At 41.6% G+C, this 25,030-nt stretch overlaps 1 protein-coding gene across 1 annotated transcript in view; it reads right to left on the bottom strand.

Annotated features, from left to right (window-relative positions):
- The window catches only part of LOC103360366 (glutamate receptor ionotropic, kainate 5-like), a 154,338-nt gene that overhangs the window by 34,259 nt on the left and 95,049 nt on the right, over positions 1–25,030 (bottom strand). The window contains exons 13-14 of the mRNA XM_008286087.1: positions 2,595–2,704; positions 311–484 (exon numbers count right to left, since the gene is read on the bottom strand). Of these exons, the coding sequence (XP_008284309.1) occupies positions 311–484; positions 2,595–2,704 (284 nt within the window). The remainder of the gene's footprint in view (positions 1–310; positions 485–2,594; positions 2,705–25,030) is intronic.

Here is a 25,030-nt window from a genome sequence, read left to right as displayed (position 1 = left end):
CAGCACAGAATTTTTTAGTATTTACAGATTCTAGTTAAAGCCAAAGATTTATTATTGGTGAATGTTTAAAATGAGACTTGCAGTAAAAAGTGAGCACAATTTTCAGCTTGGATTCAGACAGAATGGCTTGTAACGGATGAGGTTTGTCTAAAAGTTGAACGTCTAATAGCTGCAAGTATTTGCTCTAAAAACGCTTTAATTGTTGCATTTTCTTTCCAAATCAACTGAATGTTTAATCAGAAAAGAGGAAGCCTGACTTGAGCCCTCAGGTTTACTGTATATGTGTAAATCTGGGCTGAAATGTACGAACCAGACGCCGCTGACGCAGCGGGTGGACAGCGCTCGGGGCATGATCTCTGAGCCCTGCTGCATGAAGCCGCCAACTGGGAACCACAGACTGTTCCCCAGCGTGTACTGGTTCTCCAGGATGTCCCGCCGCTCCCGCAGACACGGGTGAGGGTTGTACCACTCGTAGGGACTGAGCCTGCAGGGAGGGGGAGAGGAAAAACACAATTAATAAACCTGCCTTAACCAGAGACACAACTGTCAACCGGCTGTCTTGTATTTCACAAAAAGGACATTTATTGGTAAACTGACTGCACTTTTATGGAGCTGTTCAACCTCTGCGGTGCCCTACACAACGCTCTGCTTCCAAGGACTCTTGTATTAAGTGGGTTTTGTCAAAGCGCAGAGTGTTTGTGAAAACATATTTCATGTAGAGCGCTCAGGTAGGAAAAAAGGTGAGGAAGACGGATAGCTTTGCACCGGCAAGGAACGGAATAACGACAGTGTTTAGATGCTCGACTGGAGAGTTGGAGTCATTTCAGCGTTTGTGTGAACGACAAAATTACAGGCAGACGGAGAGCAAGAGGAAAGTGACAGAGAGAGACCTACACTTACTGAGATGAAACTTCAAGGGACCACAACAGAATGAAGCTTGACGAGAGCAGCAGACGTACATGTTAGTCTGTCTTTGTACAAACACCTGAGAGAGGCATGTTCACTTGTTTAACCCGAAACCTGCTGTCGGCTTTCAAAGGCACACGATCTTAAACAGTCAGTTGTCACAACTAGGAACAATAAAAACAGGAAGAATTGCCTGATTTCCAACTTTGGAACAGTCCTTGAACTGCTCATCTGTTTCCCTACACAACCTGCAGTTCAAAAACAAAAAAAATCAATTTGAAGAGTTCATTTGCAAAAACAGATAACTCCATTTTTGTAGATTTCCAGAGAACTATTTTTTTTGTTTGCTTGAAGTAATATCAATCAAACTGAAGTTGAGTGGATTTACTCAGTAGAAATTACAAAAATAGAGATAACTAAGTTTGACTGATATTGTCTCAGGTAGACGATGGAAAAGTGGGTTTTCTGAAGATTTGTGAAGATGAAGTTATCGGTTTTTGCAAATGAACGCTTCATTTTTCCACATGCGTCAAGTCTTTTGTCAAAATCTCTTTATTCTGCATGTCATTTAAAAGTTTGCCTACTTGCTTGTTTAAACCGGATCCTGTAAAAAAAATAAAAATGAAAAATGAAAAAAGCACCACTTGTTGCAACTGTGAAGCCCCTGATGGCTCAGCTGCAACCAACAGTCATGTCACAAAAAGTAGGGACTGTTCAATTGAGCTGCAGGCCATGTACTGAAACCAAAAAAAAAAAACTCGAAGTATCGTAAATTCTGGACTATAAGTTGCACCTGCTAACTTTAAAAAGAAAACAAGTTTTGTACATATACAGGCTGCACTTGTCTATAAGCTGCAGGTGTAACATGAGATAGTTACACAGAAAGAATTTTTAAACGTTTAATTAAATACGTACTGGTAACATACACAAATACGTAAATGCTTTTTTCCAAACAGTACCTGTAACACGGCTGGTTAAGAAAATAAAAAATACAGCAGCCTACCAGGAAAAGTCATTGATCTCTATCTTCAGCTTCCTCCTGCGCACTAAAACCACTAAAGTCGTCTTCATCAGTGTCAGAATTGAACAGCCTCAGGATTACTTTGTCACAAACTTCCTCAGTCTCTCTTTGGTTGTCGCTCTCAATGTCTCTTTCGTCTCGAGGCAAATTCGTAAAACTCGTAAAAATCCATAAATTAGCCGCAGTGTTCAAAGCGTGGTATCGATAACACAAAGGGGCATTTAGACTTACACCGATTCCAGGTTTTTCAATTTTCGTAAAATGAGTAACCAAAGAAATTCCGCTTTTATTTTTTTTCTTTACTATGAATGACGGCATTGTAACTTCGACATACTGCACAGAAGGCATGGATGTGGTGGTTCGATATAGATGTAGGACTTCATACTGCAGTGAAAAATGAGCCCAGAATGAGCAAAAACTGTAAAGAAACTGCTTGTAGTTCAGAGCCTGACTACTGCAGAACATGCTCTCTGTTTGGTTAAGTGCATGTAAGCACTAATTTGAAGTTATCAGTGTGAACAGCCAGCTTTGAGTCTAAAAGAGACCCCTTTGTCCCTCGTCCCAATGTGACGAACAGACAAAACGCCGCCACAATGCAGAAAGTACGCTCGCTGTGATGGCTTCAACTAAAATTAGAAGGACGTGCACACAGAGGCAGGTGTGTTACCTGGCGGCGAGGAAGAGGACGCAGCTGACGGCGAGGTAAGCCAACAGCATGAAGAGCCAGACAGCCGGAGAGAACGGGTCCAGGAAGGAGAAGTAGCCTGGTTTACGACCCTGAAACAAACAGACACAGTTATTCTTAAGTGAAGGTTATTTTTTTTTAGCTAAGAACGACATTTTTCCTCCCCTTTAGGTAGCTTTCAGTGTATTTACTGGGCATCATGATGTTCACTGGAAATCTGTGGTGACTGAAAATATTCAAACCCAAATCTCCTCTACATTTTAGCAACTTGTTCTGTGAAGCTACGAATACAGTGAACCAAGAAAAATGTTATTTACAGATTAGTCAAAGCAACATGTATCTGAGCTGCTGCCACACCGCTGAAACTGTCATGAATCTCTTGTGTCAGTTCAGAGTTTGAATCACCAGAAAGCCTCCAAAACAGATGGTATGGCCCACGATGTTTGTGCCATTTTGGTTATGTGGACTTGTGACCATTGTGTGTGGAGAAGACCTGTGTAGGCCCACTTGTGGCTGGCGGAGAGCTCGCTCCAGGACACCAACTGCCAGTCATCTCAGCTAATTGGCCTGGAGATGAAGACCTGTTCTCCCCGCCTCCGGTCACGGGGGTTTTCGGTTCCTTCCCACTGTTGTGGACTGCTTGCGGACTGCTGAAGCTTATAGGGAATCCAGATGTTTTGGATTGTTGGGTGTTTCTGTTTCTGCCTTTGTGAAGCGCTATGAGATGACTGTTGTTGTAAATATGCGCTATACAAATAAAATTGAATTGAATTGAATTGATTAGACAACTACCTCTCCTCCAACACCCCAGCAATCGCCACACCTGGCTGTAAACCAGCAACCTTTCAGTCGGGGCTGGCTGGGATTTAATGTGAACAGTCCGCCCTGGTGCCTCTTGCTCTGTGTCTTTTGTGTTTGTTGTAATGTAACTTCCGTTAGCAGCTGAAGAAGTTACTCGTGTCTCGTGCTTTTCTTACTGTGTTTTGAGGCACTAGTTTGTTTGAGTTTCTGTTGTTATGTGTGGATGTTGCTATTAAATTGAAGCTTGGCTCAGGAGTTTAGTTTTGTTTTCTGTTAGCTCGCTTCAACACTTAATTTTTAGCAACATCCACCAGCGTCCTTCTTATTGTCACAGTTCTGTTTATTTGCGTTACTAAGCAATAAATTGCGTTACCAGAACCAATTCCATCTGGTTTTTGTTACATCCAGCTGACCCTAGAGGCTGGATCATGACAACAGACATTTCGATTTGGTTATTTTGTCCAACGTAATCATGATCAAACAGTTTCTGAAGAGATTTTCACCAATGAACATTACAACAACCTGCCTAATGTTGTGTAGCGCCCCGACCTATAGACTCTACAGGCCTCTGAAGGTACCAAGATGTAAGCAGTAGATCCTTTAAGTCCTGGAAGTTTCGAGGTCAGGCATCCATGGATCGAAATTGTTTTTGCAGCACATTCCACCGATGCTTGACCAAACTGAGATCTGGGGAGTTTAGAGGCCGATTCAACACCTTGAACTCTTTGACACGGTACTCAAACTATTCCTGATCGATGTTTGCAGCGCAGCAGGGAGTGTCGTCCTACTGGAAGAGTCCATCAAGGAACACTGCTGCCATTACAGAGTGTATGTGATCTGCAGGAATGTTTAGGTAACATCCACATGAATGCGGGACCCAAGGTTAGCAGCGCATTATCCAGAGCATCACGCTGCCTCCACTGGCTCACCGTCTTCCCATGGCCATCCACATAATGGAACAGAAAACACGACCCATTAGACGATCTTTCATTGTTCCGAGGTCCATTGTAGGAGCTTTCAGTGACGCACAGGCATCGGCATGGACGCTTTAAATGATCTGCAGGTCCAGACGCAGAAACCTGCAGTGCTGTTGATGTTGTGACATCTTTCTATCAGAGCAGCATGAAGGATTTTGGTAGTTTGTGTTGCAGCAGCTCTTCTGTTGGATCGGACCACACATGGGCCAACTTCCACTTGTCTTCTCCCGTTGTCCTTCCTTGGACTACTTTCGAAGACCTCTTGGAGATGCTTAAACCCAATCGTCTACTTTCACAGTTGGTTAAAGTCTCTCAGATCCTCACATCAACGTCAAGAACAGACGGTCTACTTTCTGCCTGATTTATCCCACTCACCAGCAGATGACTTGTACTAAGATGATCAGCGTTATTCACCTCACCTGGCGCGAGTTTTAATACTGTGCTGTATGTCGTTGCGTATTTGCGGCCGAGGCCTGGTTCTGCTTGTGTTTCGTACTTTGAACAGCGTCACTCGGGTTATTCGTTCACACTTTTACCCACTTGAACTTTAAATTCGAGTGGAATAAAAATAAAAAACATAAAGCGTAACACCGATGGAAGTTCTGATGCCTCCAAGCTGGCAGCAGTGAATTGTGATAATGACCATCTGCCAGTCAGCGTGCACAGAGAACTGTCAACATCTCAGGCTTAGAAAACACAACCCCCTCTTTCAGAGTGACAGCCGCGCATTTTGGAAAATTACACACTTGGAACCGAATAGCTTTCCTGTTTTGTTTTTTCTTTTTTCTTTTTTCTCTCTCTTCATTTTCTCGGCACGTAAACCTGCAATTCAAACACAACGACAAAAACAAGATAAACCAGCAAATTACAGTTACAAGCCTTTCGACTGTTAACGACCGTCAGCTAGCGTTCCCCGGTGAGATGACCCGTTTCATCACCTCCCCTCCCCTGCAGCCTGTGAAGCCTCCATCTCCTCCCGTCTACTGGAAAAAAAAAAAAGGAATTGGCAGTGAGGAGAGTGGAGGAACTCCCAGATTGGACTCAATTAAAGCAGATGACTGGAGCTGTAATGGAGGCAATCAGCTCTTCTGTTTTTTCGTCCATTTTGGCTCACTTAGAAGAACACCACACACGGCCGGGCTTAAACCAATATCTGATCTGTGAGTCTGCTATGTACCGCTGAATCTAAACGTCCTGCGTTAGGAAGGCTCAGCGACAGAGGGTGAATCCAGTAAACATTCATCACTGCCATGTTCTTGACTCCGTAAAACGTTTTCCATGCCGGCAGCCACGGGCCTTCAGTCTTATCAAAACGATGCGAGAGGAATAGTTTTCACAATGCATGCCTGTGTTCATGATTCCCTTGAGTTTTTGAGGTTTTGTTGTGTTTTGTCTCGTGTATGATACAGAGAACCTTCAATTGGGTCATGCTACTCCACTGACTGGCAGGTGAAGTTAATGCATGTCTTACAAGAGGCAATCAGAAAGTTTCAAAACTACCGTTATAAATATCAAAAATGTTACTTGAGTTAAATTTGCTGGTCAACATCCCTTTTGAAGTAGTCTCCTCGTGCAGTGATACACAGCTCCCAGTGCTCCCGCAACACTTCCAACACTCCCTGGAAGTCCAGATATGTGTCAACCACCATCTGCGACGAGCTGGATCCCCTAAACCAGGGGTGTCAAACTCTGGCCCGTGGGCCAAATTTGGCCCGCTTTGTAATTATATTTGGCCCGCGAGACAATACCAAATGACTACTAGAGCTGCCCCGGTACTATACTGTACAGCGCATTCACCGCTAATACTACAAATCCCATAATGCCCTGTTGTTGTTTTGGCGCGTCAATCAGGACAGGACCCAGAAACCCCCTCTCCTCTGTGACAGTAGGCATAGCGACTTCACACTACAACTGTCACTGTGCCATTGATGTGTTTTTTTATTTATAATTTCATTTTGCATGTCTCCACTATTAACTTATATATAATGTATGGGAATAAGCGCTGCTTGTTCCCTGTTCAATGTTAAAGCAAAATTTGTTTCGGTCCATATTAAAAGGTTCATTTGTTCAATGTTGGCCCGCGACTTTGTTCAGTTTTTAAATTTTGGCCCACTGTGTTTTTGAGATTGACACCCCTGCCCTAAACTGTCTGAACTTTCGATTCGAATTTCATTTTGGGAAGAGATAGAGGTTGTAAGGAGCCAAATCTAGTATGTAGGGCAGGAGGAGAATGACAATTGTGATATTGTGGCCAAAAAAACAACCCCATGTGTAATTGCCACACGGTCACTGCCCCACCCACATGGCATTGTGCTACACTTCAGGTCGTTTGTGGTGAATGTTCCCCCTTAGACGCCTCGGGATGTTACAGCAGAAACCTGCCTTAGCGGTCTGATGCTGGAGGATGAATACCCACAGCTACTTGAATGTTAAAGAAAACAGCGAGCATGATCCTGACGCTCCTCCTTTAGTTGTGGAAATTGCAGCTCTGTCACTGTGAAAACTATTTCTTCCCCCGTTGGTAGCTCCAGACTCGCCTCTCATCACCAGTGATGATCCTCCACATGAAGGTTGGATCATCCAGCTGCTGCCTGACTTCTGCTCTCTGTGAAAGTTTGACCTCCATGGAGAAATTACAAATGTGCACCAACCAGTGGTTACAAAAACATCTGCAATATCATGTAATCTCCTGACTCATGACAGTTATTGCTTACTCATGTTGCACTCTCGTTGACATTTCTCACCTCCCCTCATATGCTTGTTAATAGCCAGAATTATATAGACAGCGATGGAGCTCACCAGCTTGTCATGTGTGTATGTGTTGCTATATTGCAGCAGGATTTGGCCAGTTGAAATAGTTCAAAATGTCATATTTTGCGCTGCTTTTTGATGTGTTAATGACCAAAATGCCAAAACCAAGCACAAGGGAAACATTTGTCATGATGAAAAGTTATTTTTCTGAGTCATACTGTACACATTTATTACAACACACGTATAAATCTTTATCTAAAGCTAACATAAAGTGACAATACTCACAGATATTTAAACGTCTATGTGGACTTGTTCAGAGAGGATGACAGCAAGTAGGTGTCAGGGGACGGACAGCAAAGCTACCTAAATATTTTAACTTAAAATGTTCCACTAATAGAAAAGCGTGATGAAATCATTTGTTTTCAATATGGATAAATTAGGCCTGAGAACACCTTGTTTCACTCTTTTTAAAATAATGTTCGTAATAACTGAGTTGCAACTTGTGGTAACATCTATTATAGCCTGCATGTGAGGTGTTTAGGGGCCATCTGTAAACTGCAGTGTCTATCCTTAAGCAGAGTTTCAACAAGTGAAGCGTTTTGGGTATATATTCATAATTAAGAATTTTAATGCAGATTTGCACGTTAGCGAGAACGTAGCACAACACGGAAATGAAAGCAGCACTCAGTTTATTTTAAACGTGACAGTGGATATTGATCAAAAATCATCCATCCATTCCATCCATTATCTATACACCGCTTAATCCTCATTAGGGTCGCGGGGGGGCTGGAGTCTATCCCAGCCGACTTAGGGTGAAGGCAGGGGACACCCTGGACAGGTCACCAGTCTATCACAGGGCTACACTTAGAGACAGACAACCAAGAACACTCACATTCACACCTACGGACAATTTAGAATCACCAATTAACCTCAACATGTTTTTGGACCTTGTGGGAGGAAGCCGGAGAACCCGGAGAGAACCCACGCTGCACGGGGAGAACATGCAAACTCCACGCAGAAAGATTCCGGTGCCCCCACCGGGACGCGAACCGGCGACCTTCTTGCTGCGAGGCAACAGTGCTAACCAACTGCTCCACCCTGCAGCCCTGATCAAAAATCATGATTATTATTTTGACCATAACTGTGGTAGGCAGTGCGGAGATATTTGGCTACAAAAAGAATGACGTTGACCGAAAACAGGCACTTTCTTTGCTGCGTCTTGCAACCGTTGCCGCTACACAACATGACTGATTAGTTTGACCAGAGCCGGACCTGAATACCACTCAAAGCAAAACACTATTCTAGATGTTTTGTTTGTGTTTCCCTGCATGAGAAGGGTACCAAGTGGCTATTTTCCGTTTTTGAAAAGGTTATTTTTGATGCAGTTGCACTCTCCTACAAAATCACCTCAGCCATATCAGAATGAGCAACACTGAAGTCATCTGGTGAAAATTCCAGTATTTTTTTTTTTTTTTTTCATATCGCAGAAAAACAAAACATTGCAATGTGTCCCACTGCCAAGCATCCGCAGTGTGTGTTCAGTGAGGAGAGCTCTCTTCTTTCTCTTCCACTTTTTCTATAAGTGCAGCGATGTTTCCCTGTGGCATGAAGGTATCTGAAACTTCCACCGCTGCTGCTCTGCATCGATCTGCTGGCTCTCCGCCGGCGAAGAGGTGAGTCGTTCAAAGTCTGATTAACCAGGCCGAGGCCATAAACGCAGATGACGGCGGTTAGCTAAACTTTTCCACATTATTCGTGCCAGATAACCATTTCACGATGAGACCGGAGGTAGCCAGCAGCCCTAAATATTAACGATGTCATGCTCTCTCTCTCTCTCTGCCGGTATCTCCTCGGCGATGATGTCACCAGGACTCGAAACGCGCTGTAATAAAACGTTGCTCCACAGATCCAGTGAATAGCAGACTGATAATATATTGAGCACTAATGAATTGGGAGCAGCAGCGGATATAAATTTACACTGTTCAGCACCAGGGGGCAAGAACACTGATAAACACGAAGGCTTTTCACTAATGTGTGTGCATAAGTCAACAGCTTGAGCAATTAAATAGATTAGCATCTTTAAGTGTGCTCGCAAGCTATTTAGATTCATGCAGCCTGTGTGTGTGTGTGTGTGTGTGTGTGTGTGTGTGTGTGTTTACAATGTGCATAATGCCGTTTGTACTTCCAGACATGATTGCATTGTGTCTTTAGCTGCTCCGGGAGTCGTTGCATCCTCGCTGCTTTGTGCGACTTTAGGTGCAGAGTTTTGCTACCGCTGTGTTTGTGTTGTGCTAAAAGGTAATGACGGAAACTTCAATGAAATCAGGAGAGATACACTTTTGTACAAATATTTAATACTGAACTCCACGAGCCATCGGCTATTTTCAGGGTAATTTCACTCCTTTTACTTTAAAGCTCTTATCTGGGCGATTAGAAGGGCCTCGCCAAACACGCTGTATCTCTTTTTGTTTTCAGAACAGTGTGGCTCTCCATATTTTACATTATTTGATATGATAATACATGCACATTGCTTCATAACAGCAATTTGTAATTTCTACAATCTTTGCCGCACAATGAAACAAGCAGCACGGTGTGAAAATGAGAGAGGGAATGAGTGAAAATATTAAAAGCTTAATGTGACTGTTCTGGTATGAATAAATATCCGTGCTATGACAAATGTTGGATACTTGTGATGTGATATTAACACTTCATTGCAAATATAAATTAAAATCTAGATATAACCTTCTGAACCTCTAGCAGTTACTGGGTACAATCTGCTTCCATCTCATTTATACTCTTTTTTTTTTTCACAGCAATATCCATCCATCCATTATCTATACACCGCTTAATCCTCATTAGGGTCATGGGGAGCTGGAGTCTATCCCAGCTGACTTAAGGCGAAGGCAGGGGACACCCTGGACAGGTCACCAGTCTATCACAGGGCTACACTTAGAGACCGACAACCAAGCACACTCACATTCACACCTACGGACAATTTAGAATCACCAATTAACCTCAACATGTTTTTGGACCTTGTGGGAGGAAGCTGGAGAACCCGGAGAGAACCCACGCTGCACGGGGAGAACATGTAAACTCCACGCAGAAAGATTCCGGTTCCCGCACCGGGACGCGAACCGGCAACCTTCTTGCTGCGAGGCAACAGTGCTACCAACTGCGCCACCCTGCAGCCATAACAGCAATATAAAATCTGAAAATGCCTGTTGTGCAGCAGGACATAATTCTAATGTCATAGATCATAAAAAAAGCATACATTTCTTGGATTATTTTACAAACACTGAAAAAAAAAATTACATTAGATATCCAGTGCTGAAACAACTGGTGGCTCTGCATACTAATACTAACCCTACACATTTTACTACTTACATTCTCAGTGTGTTTCGATACTTGCCTGCTATTTGCTCTGTGTTAACGCTGCCTGCAGTTCAGTCAAATAGTCCCTGAATTTTTGTCATGTGACTGTTGCTCACAGCTGAGTCAGTCACGGTTTATCAGTTGTGCTGAGAAGGACAGAATTTTTAGATTTTTGCAGAATCTGGTTGGTGCACAAATGTTTAGCTGAAACATACAGTCATCCTCAAATGTATTCATACCCTTCCATTAAAGATGGAAAAACACAGCTGTCACTGAAATAAGTTGAAATTGACAAAAGTAATAATACATTTTTTCAAAATTATGAAAATCACAACATTGCTTTTGAATTGTGATTCAACAGAAATATGAGATATTACAAAAATAACAACCAAAAAATAAGCAAACCAGCAGGATGGGACCCATAAACTAATATTTAGTTGAACAACCCTTTGAGCCAATCACTGCAATCAAGTGTTTTCTGTAACTCTCAGTCAGACTTCTGCACCTGTTGGTACAGGTGTTCTGATTTTACTGCTCATCAGCAAAGTGCTCTCATTTGTCCGGGACAGTTTTGTTTCTTTTTTAAAATTATTCTTTTCAACCACAATTCAAAAGCAATGTCTTATTTCACTAAATTACAATTTAACAAATTTTTATTTATTATTACTTTTTTCAGTTTCTAGTTATTTGAGTGACTATCGTGAATTTAGCCTTTTCTTTAATGGAAGGATCCGAATACATTTGAGGATGACTGTAGAATAAAGTGATTTTGATTAAATGCAAAAAATAAGAAAATCATCGTCACACACAAATGGTGTCATTTTGGTGTTTTGTGAAAAATAACGCTACAACTTCAGTGGCACGTTTTAATCGATGCATGTTTGCATTTATTAACGTGGCCGCACACGTTGTAACTACATCCCATGTTAATTCAAGATTATCTTTTTTCTCACCGACACAACAGAAGGGAGGGAGGGAAGATATTTAGATTCATGCCCTGCTTGTTTCACTTGTAAACAAATTGCAGAATCCGGCATCCACACACCCGGAGGCTGCAGAGGGAGGTTAATTAAAGCTGTTTGTTTATGTGTTTCTGCCGTATATTCATCATTTTGGAGTTTAATTTATCTCCCCAGCATTTGTATTATTTTGAGTCTTCTATTGAACGTGAATGAAGAAAGAGGAAGTGTGCACGTTGTTAGCGAGAAGCAGCAGCAGCAGCAGCTCACCGGACGGACTGATGATGACTGCAACCATGTTTCTTCCTTTTAGCAAATGAAGGTCAGAAATTCCCTGAACGCAGCTTAAATTGCAACTTGAATGATTTTCCACCACAGCGGGTGTTCCAGTCCGTGTTTACACTGAATCGATTCTTCTCCCTTTTCTTTGCTGCAGTTATTTCAGTTAGCTGTTAATCAGCATCCATGATGTTTTGGTGGTGTAGCTGCAGAGCGACGCAAGAGTGGAAAAAAAAACAAACTTTAGCCTTTAAACCGGGCGATACAATGAGGATCCAAGGAAAAAGTATTCTGCCACGTTTAGACGTCAAAGCAGCCCCGGATTGCTTTATCACTCCTGTAACGCTCGTGATGGACAGCTTTTGTTGAAAGAGCTCGTCCACGTAGGCTCTTTTAAAACAGAGTTTTTCCTCCTTTTGCTCTTCGAAAACCGCAAAAAAAAAACACAATTGAAGCGCTGCACAAAAGCCAAACCCAAAGCCACTGATATAAACTCACTCGTGCAAGGACAAGAGTAAAACCTAACAATAAATGAATTATCCGAACAGAGGCCCCTCGGAGCTTGAGCGGTCTTTAAGGATGCTGTTTTTGTTATCGGCTGAGGATGGAGTGTAACTTACGTCCCGCTAACCTTCGAAACTTTCTCCTGTAGCTCCTTCTTTCTTTACTCATTCCACTCAGCTCATTCATTCAACTATTTGTGAGTTCATCTGCAGACGCTGAACAAAACTTGCAGAGACACATTTTTGACTTTATTTAACAGAAATTGGCACCAGAAGCTCAAACCATAGAGCAAAGTTGGCCAATCAGAAGCCTGGAAAGGAACAAAAAGCAAGCTAAGTGTGGGATGATTCTGACGGCTGTTCCTCGGTGTAATGGAGGAGTAACTACATTTATGTGTAAACACGCAGAAAGGTCTGATTGCAGCTATTTTGACCACACAAACTCATCTCATGTCAGCAAAGGAGGCAACAGCGAACACAAGAACAAGTTTGTCTGTCAGGGTATAAAATGAGCTTAAGCTGTAGTTGAAGTGAAGTACTCTTATAAAGGAATTTATTTATCTTTAGCTTTGCAAGTTTATTTCTGTGGATTCTGTCAACTTGAAATTACACTTTGTCCTTTTAAACCGGTATTCTAATTTCAGCACAAGTGTGAAAGTGAGGTTTACTGCTCCTCTAGCATTGTAATCTCATTACATTTGTGTTTCTTTACATTTCTCTGCTGCAACTCAACAATCATTTTCTGTTGAGCAGCATTACGGAGCAAAGAAAAGTGAGTCTAATGAAGAAATCGCGACTTATATTCGGGTAAAGTGAGTCCTTGGGGTGCTGCGATAGCTCACCTGGTTGAGCTGGAGTCCCACGTATAGGAGCTGAAGTCCCCGACACAGTGGTCGTGAGTTCGAGTCCCGCTCATGACCCTTTGCTACAAGTCCTTCCCTCATTCTTCTCCCCCACTTTCCTGTCTCTCTCTTCACTGAACTATCAATAAATAACTTTTAAAAAAAAATTGGGTCCCTAAATGGAAAAAAAATGGAAACTTCCAAGTTGACTTTTCCTAAAAATTTATGCAAATTGTTCATTTGAGAGGAATCGAATAATTTAAGTACATGTGACTTAAAGCAGTGGCATTAATGTGACTTGTTAGCTTAATTTGGATACACTGTGTTTCACCAACTGGAGCAATTTATTTAAGTTGCTTCAACAACTCCTTTTGTTTTGTCAGTGTACATCTGATTTTCTGGAAAAAAGCTCAGTTTTCAATGATTCAAAACTGTGTTTTTGTGGACGACGGGACAAAATCAAATTAGCAGGAACCAGAGACCTCTTCTGTTAAAGCGGATGCCTACATTACCCACAGTGCACCTCCCGCCTCCCACAGCCGGGTGGGAGATTGCAGTGTGTTATGCAAGCAGCAGTTAATGTAGCCTGGAGCCTTTTTCAACTCGACGTCGACTGAAATTAAAGACATTTATCAGCCTTCACACAGCTCGGCTCCCCGTGGAGACACCGAAGGCTTCGTCGTACTTTATGCAAACGGGACGCGGGACTCCCTCCCCGGTGATACATTCAGCACGGTGAAACATCTCTCTAGGGTTGGAGAGTTGACAAAGAATCAAGGAGATTAATAGATTTATGGTGCTATCAATGCGTTATTTTGCACAAAAGACATATTTGAGTTCTCTCTGCTTCTAGTCATGGTTGTTCTGAGGGGCAGGAAGTTTGTGTTGCAGTGAGTTAGAATGCGACAGGAGCAAAGAAACTGTTTTGGAGTTCAGAGGGTTAAGGTGACTCCTGCCTAATCTAGTTATGTGTTGTACATCCTACTGGACTGAATCAAACAGGAGGTGTGTTAGCAAAGACAAACTGCATATTTTATGTTGAAGGGAAAGAAAAGAGGTCAATAGGGACCCTGGGGCCTCTGAGTAAATCAATCCAGCCTGCGTTTTTTTTTTTTTTTGAGAGTCTGTTCGCCTGTCTATCTGCACTTGATAGCAGCAGCCCGGCGTTTAGCGGAGTGAATTTACGACGCCTCGGTTCAACTCCTCCGACTCGAGCGGAGGAGGCTGAAGCTCCCCCATCCCGATCGCGGCGATGGATCTCCGACTGCTCGTCAGCTCGGCGGCGCGAAGGCTCAAACTGCCGCCGCGGGCCGTTACCGCCAGCAAAAATGTGCTCTCGGTCAACTTAATCCTTAAATAAACACTTAAGGAAATGCAGTTGGGACGGCGCTGTGCGAGCGCGGCCTCGCAGTACACACATTAAACAGACGACTGATCACTGAGTCAATACGCCGAGGCTCTCGCGGCGGACCGGATCAAACATGGAGGACAGATGGTGGAGGTGAATACTAATGAGCTGCAGATGTACAGTATGTGCGCTCATCGGCTCCGCTTCGAGGCACGACAACGACGAATAAAGAAATGCTTTATTAACATTCTTTTCAAACCAAACAGATCAGGATGAAGCTGGTCGGTGCTGAGCTCCTGAACCACGTGTGATTATAAATGATGGCGGCTCATTTGCACCAGTAGCTCGCTGTGATCTTGTTAAAAAGCTGCTCTTCATTGCTTAGATGTTTGTTTCTTAGATGCAGCACTGAAAATAACACAAACACTTGGAATAAATAATGCATAATTACGAATACAAAGCAAAATATATATATATATATATATATATAAATAAAGAGCTTTAATTAACCTCCCTCTGCAGCCTCCAGGTGTTTGTATGCCGGCATCTACAATTTGTTTACAAGTGAAACAAGTTGCTCTGATCTAAATATCTTCCCTCCGTTCTATTGTTGTTCTAACCAAGCGGATCCTGTGAATATGGAAAGGACGTTTAAATGTATTCAAATAATTACGATCCCAACAAGAAGAACAAAGAGCGGTGGGTTGACTGTGAAAACATGATTTTCTTTTTTAACCCTCTGAGCCCCCAAATCTGCTGTTTCCAGAGGTTAGCCTTAAAAACAAACCACCACAATGACACCGTTCATCATAGCCAGAAACTGCAAAAACCTAAAGAATTGTCAGGATGTCAACTTTCCCGGGGTCTGTGAACTACTCACCTGTGACCTGCTGATCCTTCAGAAAACTAAAACCGAGCTTAAATCATGACATTTCATCTGAATGACTTTAGTCTGTATGCTGCATTTACAACACTTTCCAAAATAAACAATTTCCACCAATTCCTGCATTCCTCTACTTTTTGATGCAATCATGAAGCCAGCAGCAACTCAGCTGTGACCAACGATCACGTGACCAAAATTCAGGGAGTTTTCAGCTGACCTGCAGGCAGTGTTCACACACAGAAGATAGAAGACACAAAAAAACAAATGTAAATCTCACAAGAACAGATTAAAAGTAAAGTAACACCTGTAGACAGACACAGAACGAATCACTGGAATGTTAACTTTGTGACTATCCTTAAATTGCTCATTTCTGACGTGCTGTTCTCTCTGGAAAATTATGAAAATTGAAGCTTGAAATCGTGATATTTCATCAAAATTGCTTTGTTCCACATGTGTCATTTAAAAATTTGCCCCAAAACACTCTGTTTGCTGTAATCAGATTCTGTAAAACGACAAAAAAATCAGTTCCAGGACGGACTCAGCTGCGACCAACAGGCTCGTAACGAAAATGTAGGGACTCTTTGGTTGAACTGCAGGCAGTGTTCACACAGAGCAGAGAGGAGGCAAGCACTGAAACAAACTAAAATATAAGTAGAGAAATATGATAGTATGACTGGGCACCATTTTTTCAGGATTGGTAACACCTGTGGGCACTTGAAAAAAAGTTGCATATGTTAATTAAAGGTTGTTTTTTTTGCAAATTACTCAAAGAAATTCAACTTTTGCCTTTTCTTATGTAAGATTTTTGAGTTCTTTACTTCTAATTATGGCTGTTCTGTTTCCATTAGGTTCATATTTGAGCCCATAATGAATAAAAAAGTGACAGAAGCAAAAAAAACTGGAACTTGTGGGATAAAGCCAAATAAAAGACTATGAACACAGATAACAAATGGGATGGAAATAGATCAAAACAGCTCGTGCAGCCGGGTTAAATGTGTAAATCTGCTTCAAAAATGTACTTTAAAATCGATTACTTCAACAGCTGTTGTCCACCGCAGCTTTATACCGTAAGAAAAAGCTTCTCCTTCACTTCATTAAGCCTCTGCAGGCTGGACGTCTTGATGAATCTGCAGCAGGTGATTTGAGAAGTCTCACATGTGAATTTTGGTTGGTGAGGGGCTGTTGTGATTTTGATTTTCCTGACAAATCCTGCTTTCAGGTTCAAGACTCCGAGGGATGAGGAGACGGCAGAAATTTCACAACGCCGCTTGCAGAGTTATTGTTTTGAATTGCATCATATTCTCAGGTGCAATCGTTTCACAAAGTATTCAGGCCTCTTCACTTTTTGCACATTTTATTTTGTAGTTGATTTTAAACGGATAAAACTGGCAAATTACCCCCCCAGCAATCCACGCCCAGCGACCCGTAATGATAACGTAAAAACAGGTTGTTGGGTTTTTTTACTAATTTTAGCAGCTCTGTGCTGTGGCATCAAACTGTGATCAGCTGCATCTTAGTTTTCTTTAATTATCTCGATGTGAGTGGAACCTGACTGGAGTCCACACCTGCGTACGGAACATTTCTGCATGAATTGGTAGAAGTGTGGTGAGGCACAGAGCAGATTGAGATATGCAACTATTTCTAAAGCCTCACAAACTGAGACATGGAAGAAGAAGTTGTGAACCACAAAGGCTCTTTGTATGCAGCTTTCACTGCAGGAACTCAGGGCAGGCATGAGATAGCTCGAAAATAATGACAAATACTAGTTCTTGGACGTTACTGCAGTTCTATGAGCACAAAGGAAACAGAACGATAGAGGCTGGCTGTGTTCTTCTACAGTATACGATGAATTTTAGTTTGTCCGATGTGATGTTGGAGAGGAGACGACTGCTACACTTGTTCTGGTTCAGAGCCACCCAGAAGTACTGAGCCTGGAGGTTTCGGCCCTGACAAAGGTTCTACAGGGGAAGTTCTTGAATTCAGAACTTGCACCAAAGTTCAGGGAAACCTTACACAGCCACAAAGTTCCTGCCTGGAAAACGGTTTGAAGAACCGACCATCCAAACTAAATCCTACCAGATTTTAAAATCCGGTTTCACCATAAGAAGACACTCTAGACATTATTCTCTCTCATCTCAGACATGCAGACACTATCCATCCATTATCTATACACCGCTTAATCCTCACTAGGGTCGCGGGGGGCTGGAGTCTATCCCAGCTGACTTTGGGTGAAGGCAGGAGACACCCTGGACAGGTCACCAGTCTATCACAGGGCTACACTTAGAGACAGACAACCAAGCACACTCACATTCACACCTACGGACAATTTAGAATCACCAATTAACCTCAACATGTTTTTGGACCTTGTGGGAGGAAGCTGGAGAACCCGGAGAGAACCCACGCTGCACGGGGAGTGCCCCCACCGGGACGCGAACTGGCGACCTTCTTGCTGCGAGGCAACAGTGCTACCAACTGCGCCACCCTGCAGCCATGCAGACACAAAAGATTGGAAAAAATCCTGGCGAATCGGACACTGCTGGATATTATCTATTGTATATATTGAGGTTCTGGTGCCAGAGGGCAGAGCAACACCTCACCTGCCTCCATGGTGAAGCAGATGGAAACAAAACAGAGACTGTGATGCAACAACTTGCTATGAAACTGACAACAGAACTTTGCAGTGAGACAAAACAAAAGCAGAAATGAGTCTGGACGAGTAAATGGTTAAAGAGACACCGTTTGTCTCGTCTTACTTCCCCCCCTCGACTCATGCTGCTGCAGCCTGTGAACTCATCCATAGTTCAGTGTCCCAGCTGCAAACATCACACCTTCAGTCTCTGATCGTCATCTCAGGAGACTTTAATCAGACATTACTCTCCACCACTCTCCCCACATTCAGCCAGTATGTGGACTGCCCAACCGGAGACGGTGGCGCCTTGGACCTGCTGTGTGTGGACACCAGGATGCATTTGACCTAATTATTATCCCAATGGGGGATCCATAAAGTATTCTATTCTGTTCTATTCTATTCTATTCTATTCTATTCTATTCTATTCTATTCTATCTGATGAGGCACAAACTGAACTGTTTGGCAGAACTCCAGGCATTGTGACAGTTACATGGAAACATGGCTAAACCAAAGTGAAGTAAACCAAGACTGGAAGCTGGAGACGTTGCCAAAGAAGCTTCTGTTGACTTTAGGGTCTGAATACTTTAATAAATGTGAGATTACAGTTGTTTATTCTTAACATTAAAAAAAAAAATAAAATAAATAAGAACAAAAAAAAACAAACTGAAATTTAGGTTTTCACTTTATCATTTTGTGTTGCTGAATACAGCCTCATGAGAAAATTAATTTAATTTAATTCTTTTAAAATTAAAATCAGTGCAGCAAAGTGAGCAAAAATGGAAAAAGTCTTTCATTCACCCTCAGCATTTTACATGAAACAAAAGGGATACGTCATCCTCGGCATTTAGAACACACAGAGCTCCACTTCCCTAATAAATACATGAATCAGAAGGCTTTTATTTTGAAAAAAAAACAAAACAAAAACGCTATAACATTACTAATCAACACAATAATACCTCAGATTGGGGCATTTTTTAGTTTTTTCTTTTCAATGCTGGGTCCTAACTTAGTGAATCAACTGAATCTGATCCATATAGATTTCTTCATATTCTGAATTGTTACCTGGTGCCTAAACTTTGTGTTTTCTTTTACATGAATACTTGAATATATCTACCATTGGTGCTCAAATTAGTGCATAAAAGCTCATCAGAATGCAGAAAATGAAGTGTTTGATGCTCAAAGACCTCTGGCTGGATGCGTCTCCTCTAATATTCCAATAAAACTACGTCCATGTGCACAGGAACAAAGTTTTGCTAAATTTAAACATCTAATAGTGAGTAAAAAAAAGAAAATTCTCACTTTTTTTCCATCCTCCCTCTATCATCTATGCAAATACATAAAGAACTAGCTTTTTAAGACCTCTTCAACGCTGCATAAAATGTCATTTAACACCTTTTTTCTGTCCACAGCGTGAAATTATAATGGAGAAGCAGCACGGATGATCTCTCAGTAAAGACGTATCTCTGAGTTACGGACTCATGAAGGGACAAAAAGGAGGAAAAAAACAGCACTTAAGGCTTCTTAACACCAGAATCAAGAGACTTTTTTCTTTTTTTTTTCTGGGCCTTCTGATCCCTAATTCACCCACTTTTCCAACCAGGTCTCTGTCAGGAAGTGGAGGAGCATGAAGTCGGTGTTTTTAGATTCCAGTCAGGGAGGCAGAGTCACCAATCCTCCCCGAGGGGCTGAGAAACTCATATTTTTCAAGCAGCAGCTCCTGTCACCCCCCACCACCGCCACCACCTCCCTTCAAACTGAATCACATCCCCTCTCCTCTCCAAATAATAATAAAAAAAAAAAAACAGCAGAAGAAGAAACATGCCCTCTATCTGTGTCCTCAGCGCTGCTTTTATCTGCTCTCTCAGCTCCCCTCCCCCCCAACATCCACTGCATGATCTCTCCGGGTCGCGGGAATATTTGCTGTTGCTTCGTCTTCGAACTCGCAGTTTGACTGAGTGACCCGAGCGGTCGGAGGACTGTCGTCGCCTCCGGCAGCAGAGCTTCCCCGCTGAGGAGGCGGCGGCCGCTGCGACTCGCGGCCTTTTCTGTCTGAATTCATCACGTCGTCAGGCAGACGGAGGCAGCGGGAGACAGAGAGTGTCAACAGGTGCAAACGCTCTGCTGTTCAATTTGTAAAAGTTTGCGCTCGATTCCGCAGGCGGAAATAAAAGGACCTTTTAACATCATCTCAGAAGTCTTATTGGGAAGAAAACTAACAGCCTGCTGCACTTTTCGCTGCTTACAGCTGCATCCTCTGATTTAACATTTGCTCTGGGTGCACACACACTGTTTGTATTGTATTTTTTTTTTTAATGGTTTGATTATTTTCAGGATCTGCACAGATAAAAGGCTGATTTTCACCAAAGCAAGAGGAGGACGACTTAAACTGGTGGATTTCATGTTTTGTTTGTGCACAATGACCTGGAAAATGAAGTTATGACAGGTGTGTAGTATAACGTGATGAATGTTCTTCATTGTTGCAGCACCTTTAACCTTCGCTACACTCCAATAAATAATGTTTAATGCAGTAAAAAGGTATTTCTAATTATGAATCCCTACTGTCTGACATTGTCCAGGCATGTTAACATAAAGCTGCAGAATTTAAATCCTGATCTTGCTTGAAGAAAAACAAAGTTATCAAGCCAATTTCATTGAAATTCGACATGAATTCATCAACTAATGCAGACATTTTTATTGAAATTATACAGAATATTAAGATGATGCAATTAACTACACTGATCACACCAATGTTTGCGACTTTAAAGGTTCGTCAGTAATGTGATGTGAAGACATCTTGTCACAGCTGAGAAAACTGATCCATGTCTCATTTTCCATCACTGATTTACATCTGATCGATCACTATTTACTCTGATGTAAGGGTTCTTGATACATCTGTTTTTTCCCCCCCCTTATTTAAAAGACAGTTTGTTAAGATGCAGGCTCCACGTAAGCACAGTAAAATAAGCGCAGAACCAAACAGAAACACTGACAGAAAGATTTGGCTGCAAAACAAAACCAAAAAAGTCAACATCAGTCACGGGACTGAATGATTAATGGAGTCTTAATGATACTTGTGATGCTTCAAGCTACTTTTTAGTCAGGTGCTGCAGTACCTGAGTGGAGACCAGAGGCTTCTCTGTGCACAACCACATTGTGTAATCTGCATGTGAGGCGTTCAGGGAACATCAGTAAGTTATAGCTTCTATTGATAAGCAGATGTTCACCAAGTGGATACAATTTTATTCAGATTTTTTTTCGTTTCTATTAGAGAGTCTGAATTCAGGTGAAGGTTATTGTGAGTTCTATTTCGATGCAGATCTGTACAATAGCAGGAATGTAGCACAATATGGACACCACTCTGTTTATGTATATGCAAGATGTGTATATATATATCCATCCATTATCTATACACCACTTAATCCTCACTAGGGTCATGGGGGGCTGGAGTCTATCCCAGCTGACTTAGGGTGAAGGCAGGGGACACCCTGGACAGGTCAATATATATATATATGTATATGTATATATATATTTTAAAAATAAAAGACCTGAATATTGGAATATTGCTCAAAAGCTTATTTTGGACATAATAAAGCAGCCCTAGTCAGGTGTATGGAGATATTTTGGCTTCAAAAAGGATGATGTTGACCAAAAACAGGTTCTTTGTCTAATTTGTTTGACCATTTAATTTAGCACCACACCGCTCCGTAGGATGACTGCACAGCCCAATCTGAATGCCATTCAAAGAAAAACACTATTTCAAATGTCCTTACTAGTGTTACATCAAATGAAAAATGTTCCAAAAGGCTATTTTCAGCATTTTAAGTAAAAGAAAAAGCATCTCAGTCATTTCTAGAACAATAAATCCTTTTCAAATCGAGTCATGCAAAGAAAAAAATCTGCATTTTCTTTTTCATATTCTATTATATCTCTCGATAAACTAAATAAAATACCAGTTTCTGTCCAGTGTCATGCAGTTCTGTGCTTTCATTCACTCACACACCGATGGCCTCAGAGCAGACAGTGGTGGGTTTTTTCTTTTCTTTTCTTTTCTTTTTTGCGAGACTGAAGCTCGTGGTGATCTTTGAGCACCGGAGCCAATGATGCTGAACACAAACACACGAGCCACAGGTTACAGGTTACAGTCGGCTCATCTCATGGTGAATTTAACAGCAGCACGTCAAGGAGGGACCGACCGATCGGAGCTCCCGGTGAGACTCCGGCGAACAGTGTGCAGACTGAGACAGTAAATCTAATTAGCGGCGTCAGTTTCATGCAGTTCGTGTAATTAATTCTGTATTTAATTCTATCTGGGCCTGACTCGGGAAACAAATCTATGGTTCAGATAATGGAGAGAACCACTTTAACACAATTCCTCGGAGTAATCATCAATAACAAGGAGAACTAAATCACTTATTTATATGATTTCACTGAAAACTGAGCGAGTACACAGTCACACAATCCTACGACACCAGTTTTCCACATAATAAACATGGAGTTATTTTAATGACGCTCTACCTCCCCTCTTTAATGATTAGATTACTATATTTGGCACCATTCGGGAACAGTCATCAGCTTCGACCCACATTTTTCAAGAACGCACAGTTTAGAGTTTCTAAGTGAACCTCCTTTAATATGGAACTCAGCTTTGAGTGATTTTGTAAACTTTGCAAAGAGCTGATTTGGTTTTTCACCAGTCAGGAAATTTGTGTGCATCTTCTCTCATGTTATAACGGACGAAACCAAAGATAAGATAAAACTTTACTAATCTCGAAGGAAACTCTCGAGCCACATCATCCAGTTAGTTAGTTAGTTGGCAGAATCAGAAAATAGAAAAAGATGTTTACATGCAACAGCAACCCAGTTTCTGTCAGCGTCATTCCACTGGAATTATTGCTTCAAAAGTTCAAACTGGATGTTTTTCGCTGATTACAGGCCTGTTGTCGTTGAACATTGCTAGTAGATGGTTATCATTCATTCTGATCATTAAAACAGACAGTAACCCTGATAACACTGATCAATTCCAGTAATCAGACTTTAATCACGATTTTAGCTTCCCATAATTAAAACACAAACATAACTGATGGCTCTAATTACACAAAACAGCCCATTTAGACGAAATCACTTGGTTAAAGTTTGGTTAAATCTGAATTTCCATCCATCCATCATCTATACACCGCTTAATCCTCATTAGGGTCGCGGGGGGGGAGTCTATCCCAGCTGACTCAGGGTGAAGGCAGGGGACACCCTGGACAGGTCACCAGTCTATCACAGGGCTACACTTAGAGACAGACAACCAAGCACACTCACATTCACACCTACGGACAATTTAGAATCACCAATTAACCTCAACATGTTTTTGGACTGTGGGAGGAAGCCAGAGAACCCAGAGAGAACCCACGCTGCACGGGGAGAACATGGAGACCCCGAGTGTCCACCGCAGCCTCCACGTGAGGCCTTCAGGGAACATTGATAAATCACAGTATCTTTTCAAAAGCAAATTTAAAGCAAGTGAGGGCTTTTGGGTGTAATTTTTATTAATATATATAACTAGCTTCAAGAAGATGCATTGAATTCAGGTGAAGATTATTTTAATCCTCATTGTGATGCAAAGATGTGTGTATTCAGCAGGAATGTGACAAAACATGGAACGAGAAAAACAACACTGTTTAAGTGCAATAAAATGCTTTGGCCTGGAAAATCATTGAAAATTATGTAAATATATATAATATAGTGATCCCGATATTGATCAACAGAATAGTTCCTATTCTCTAGGTTTAGATAAATAAATGACAAAATATAAGAAAAGCATATTTTATTTTATTTTATTTTTAAAAAAAAAAAGGTTATTAAAGCTCATAAATGCTTCTAAAATAAACTTATATGGTTATTTTGCACCAATCAGGTTGCAGATTTCTGCACAGTTTGTACTTCACAGCACTGCCCTTTATGTAAGCCTCCATGCTGTATGTATAGGATGAGGTCATCTTGTCTGAATAGATCCATTGTGCTCATTGATGATGTAAAGAGCAACTCAAGAATGCAATCACGTCAATCTTCCAATGAAACGTCGAGTTTCAAGGTCTCCTTTGGCCAGCAACAGAATTAACCAATGGCACTTTAACTCTTCTTTCCATGTTGGGGAACTCTCTGGAGGTGGACCTCAGTGAAGTGAGATTTTCTATTGCAGGACACAACAGGGTTTATTCAGTGTGTTTCTGGGCAGCTAACACAGCTAGCTCGGTGCTGAAACTTATTATTAAACTGACTGTCGACTTATTTGAAGCCTCCAGTGCTGACAGTCCACAGTGGAACAACCTGTATTTTTTATGACAGCCTTGCAGGTAGTGCGGCTCTTTTATAACTCGGTGTGCCTGCACAGCTCCAGTTATTCTTCCGACTTCTTTGCAAAAACAGATACCTAAAGTCATGTGTGCAGTAAAGACAAGAAGTTTTCCTGGAAATTAAGTCTGAAAAAGTGATCTTATATTATGTTGACCTGTTTTGGGTTTTTTTTTGTTGTTTTTTTTACAAAGAAAATTCCACGAAAACTAAATGAAAAGTTAGATTTTTCATCAATTTACAAAAAACGTTTGTAAATTCTTCTACAAAGTGTTGCATTGTGGGGTATTGGGAGCCTCAAGCCCTTTTCACACATTGGATAGGCAACAATGCTGGCTTTATTGATCTGTTAGTGACGGCATTCTGTCTTTTACACGTCACTTTTTTGCTAATTAACGCAAAAATCATTGTCTCTGCTAGATTAGACAAGACACAGAGTGATGTAATAAACAAAAGATGAAATCTAAACTTATAGCAGCTGATCAAACTGTGCAAAAAACTAACAGCTGAGGTCATTTAGTTCCTTCTGTTGGTCCAGTATGAGCAACTCTCTTGCTTTGGAGACGATCATGCTGCAGTTTGATGCTGCAGATATTTAATAAACTTGGAGGAAAGACTCTTCAACCGCTGGAATCAACAAACTAAACTGTAATATTGAGTGTGACGGCTCTTGTGTCTGGATCTTGACCCAGACTGATTCTCTCTTCATGGGATAACTTAGGAATCTAAATATTT

Source organism: Stegastes partitus, unplaced genomic scaffold, assembly GCF_000690725.1.
Source record: "Stegastes partitus isolate 25-593 unplaced genomic scaffold, Stegastes_partitus-1.0.2 Scaffold431, whole genome shotgun sequence".
NCBI classification, from domain to species: domain Eukaryota; kingdom Metazoa; phylum Chordata; class Actinopteri; family Pomacentridae; genus Stegastes; species Stegastes partitus.
Note: the sequence above shows the minus strand (reverse complement) of the source record. Positions and strands in the feature narration are given on the sequence as shown.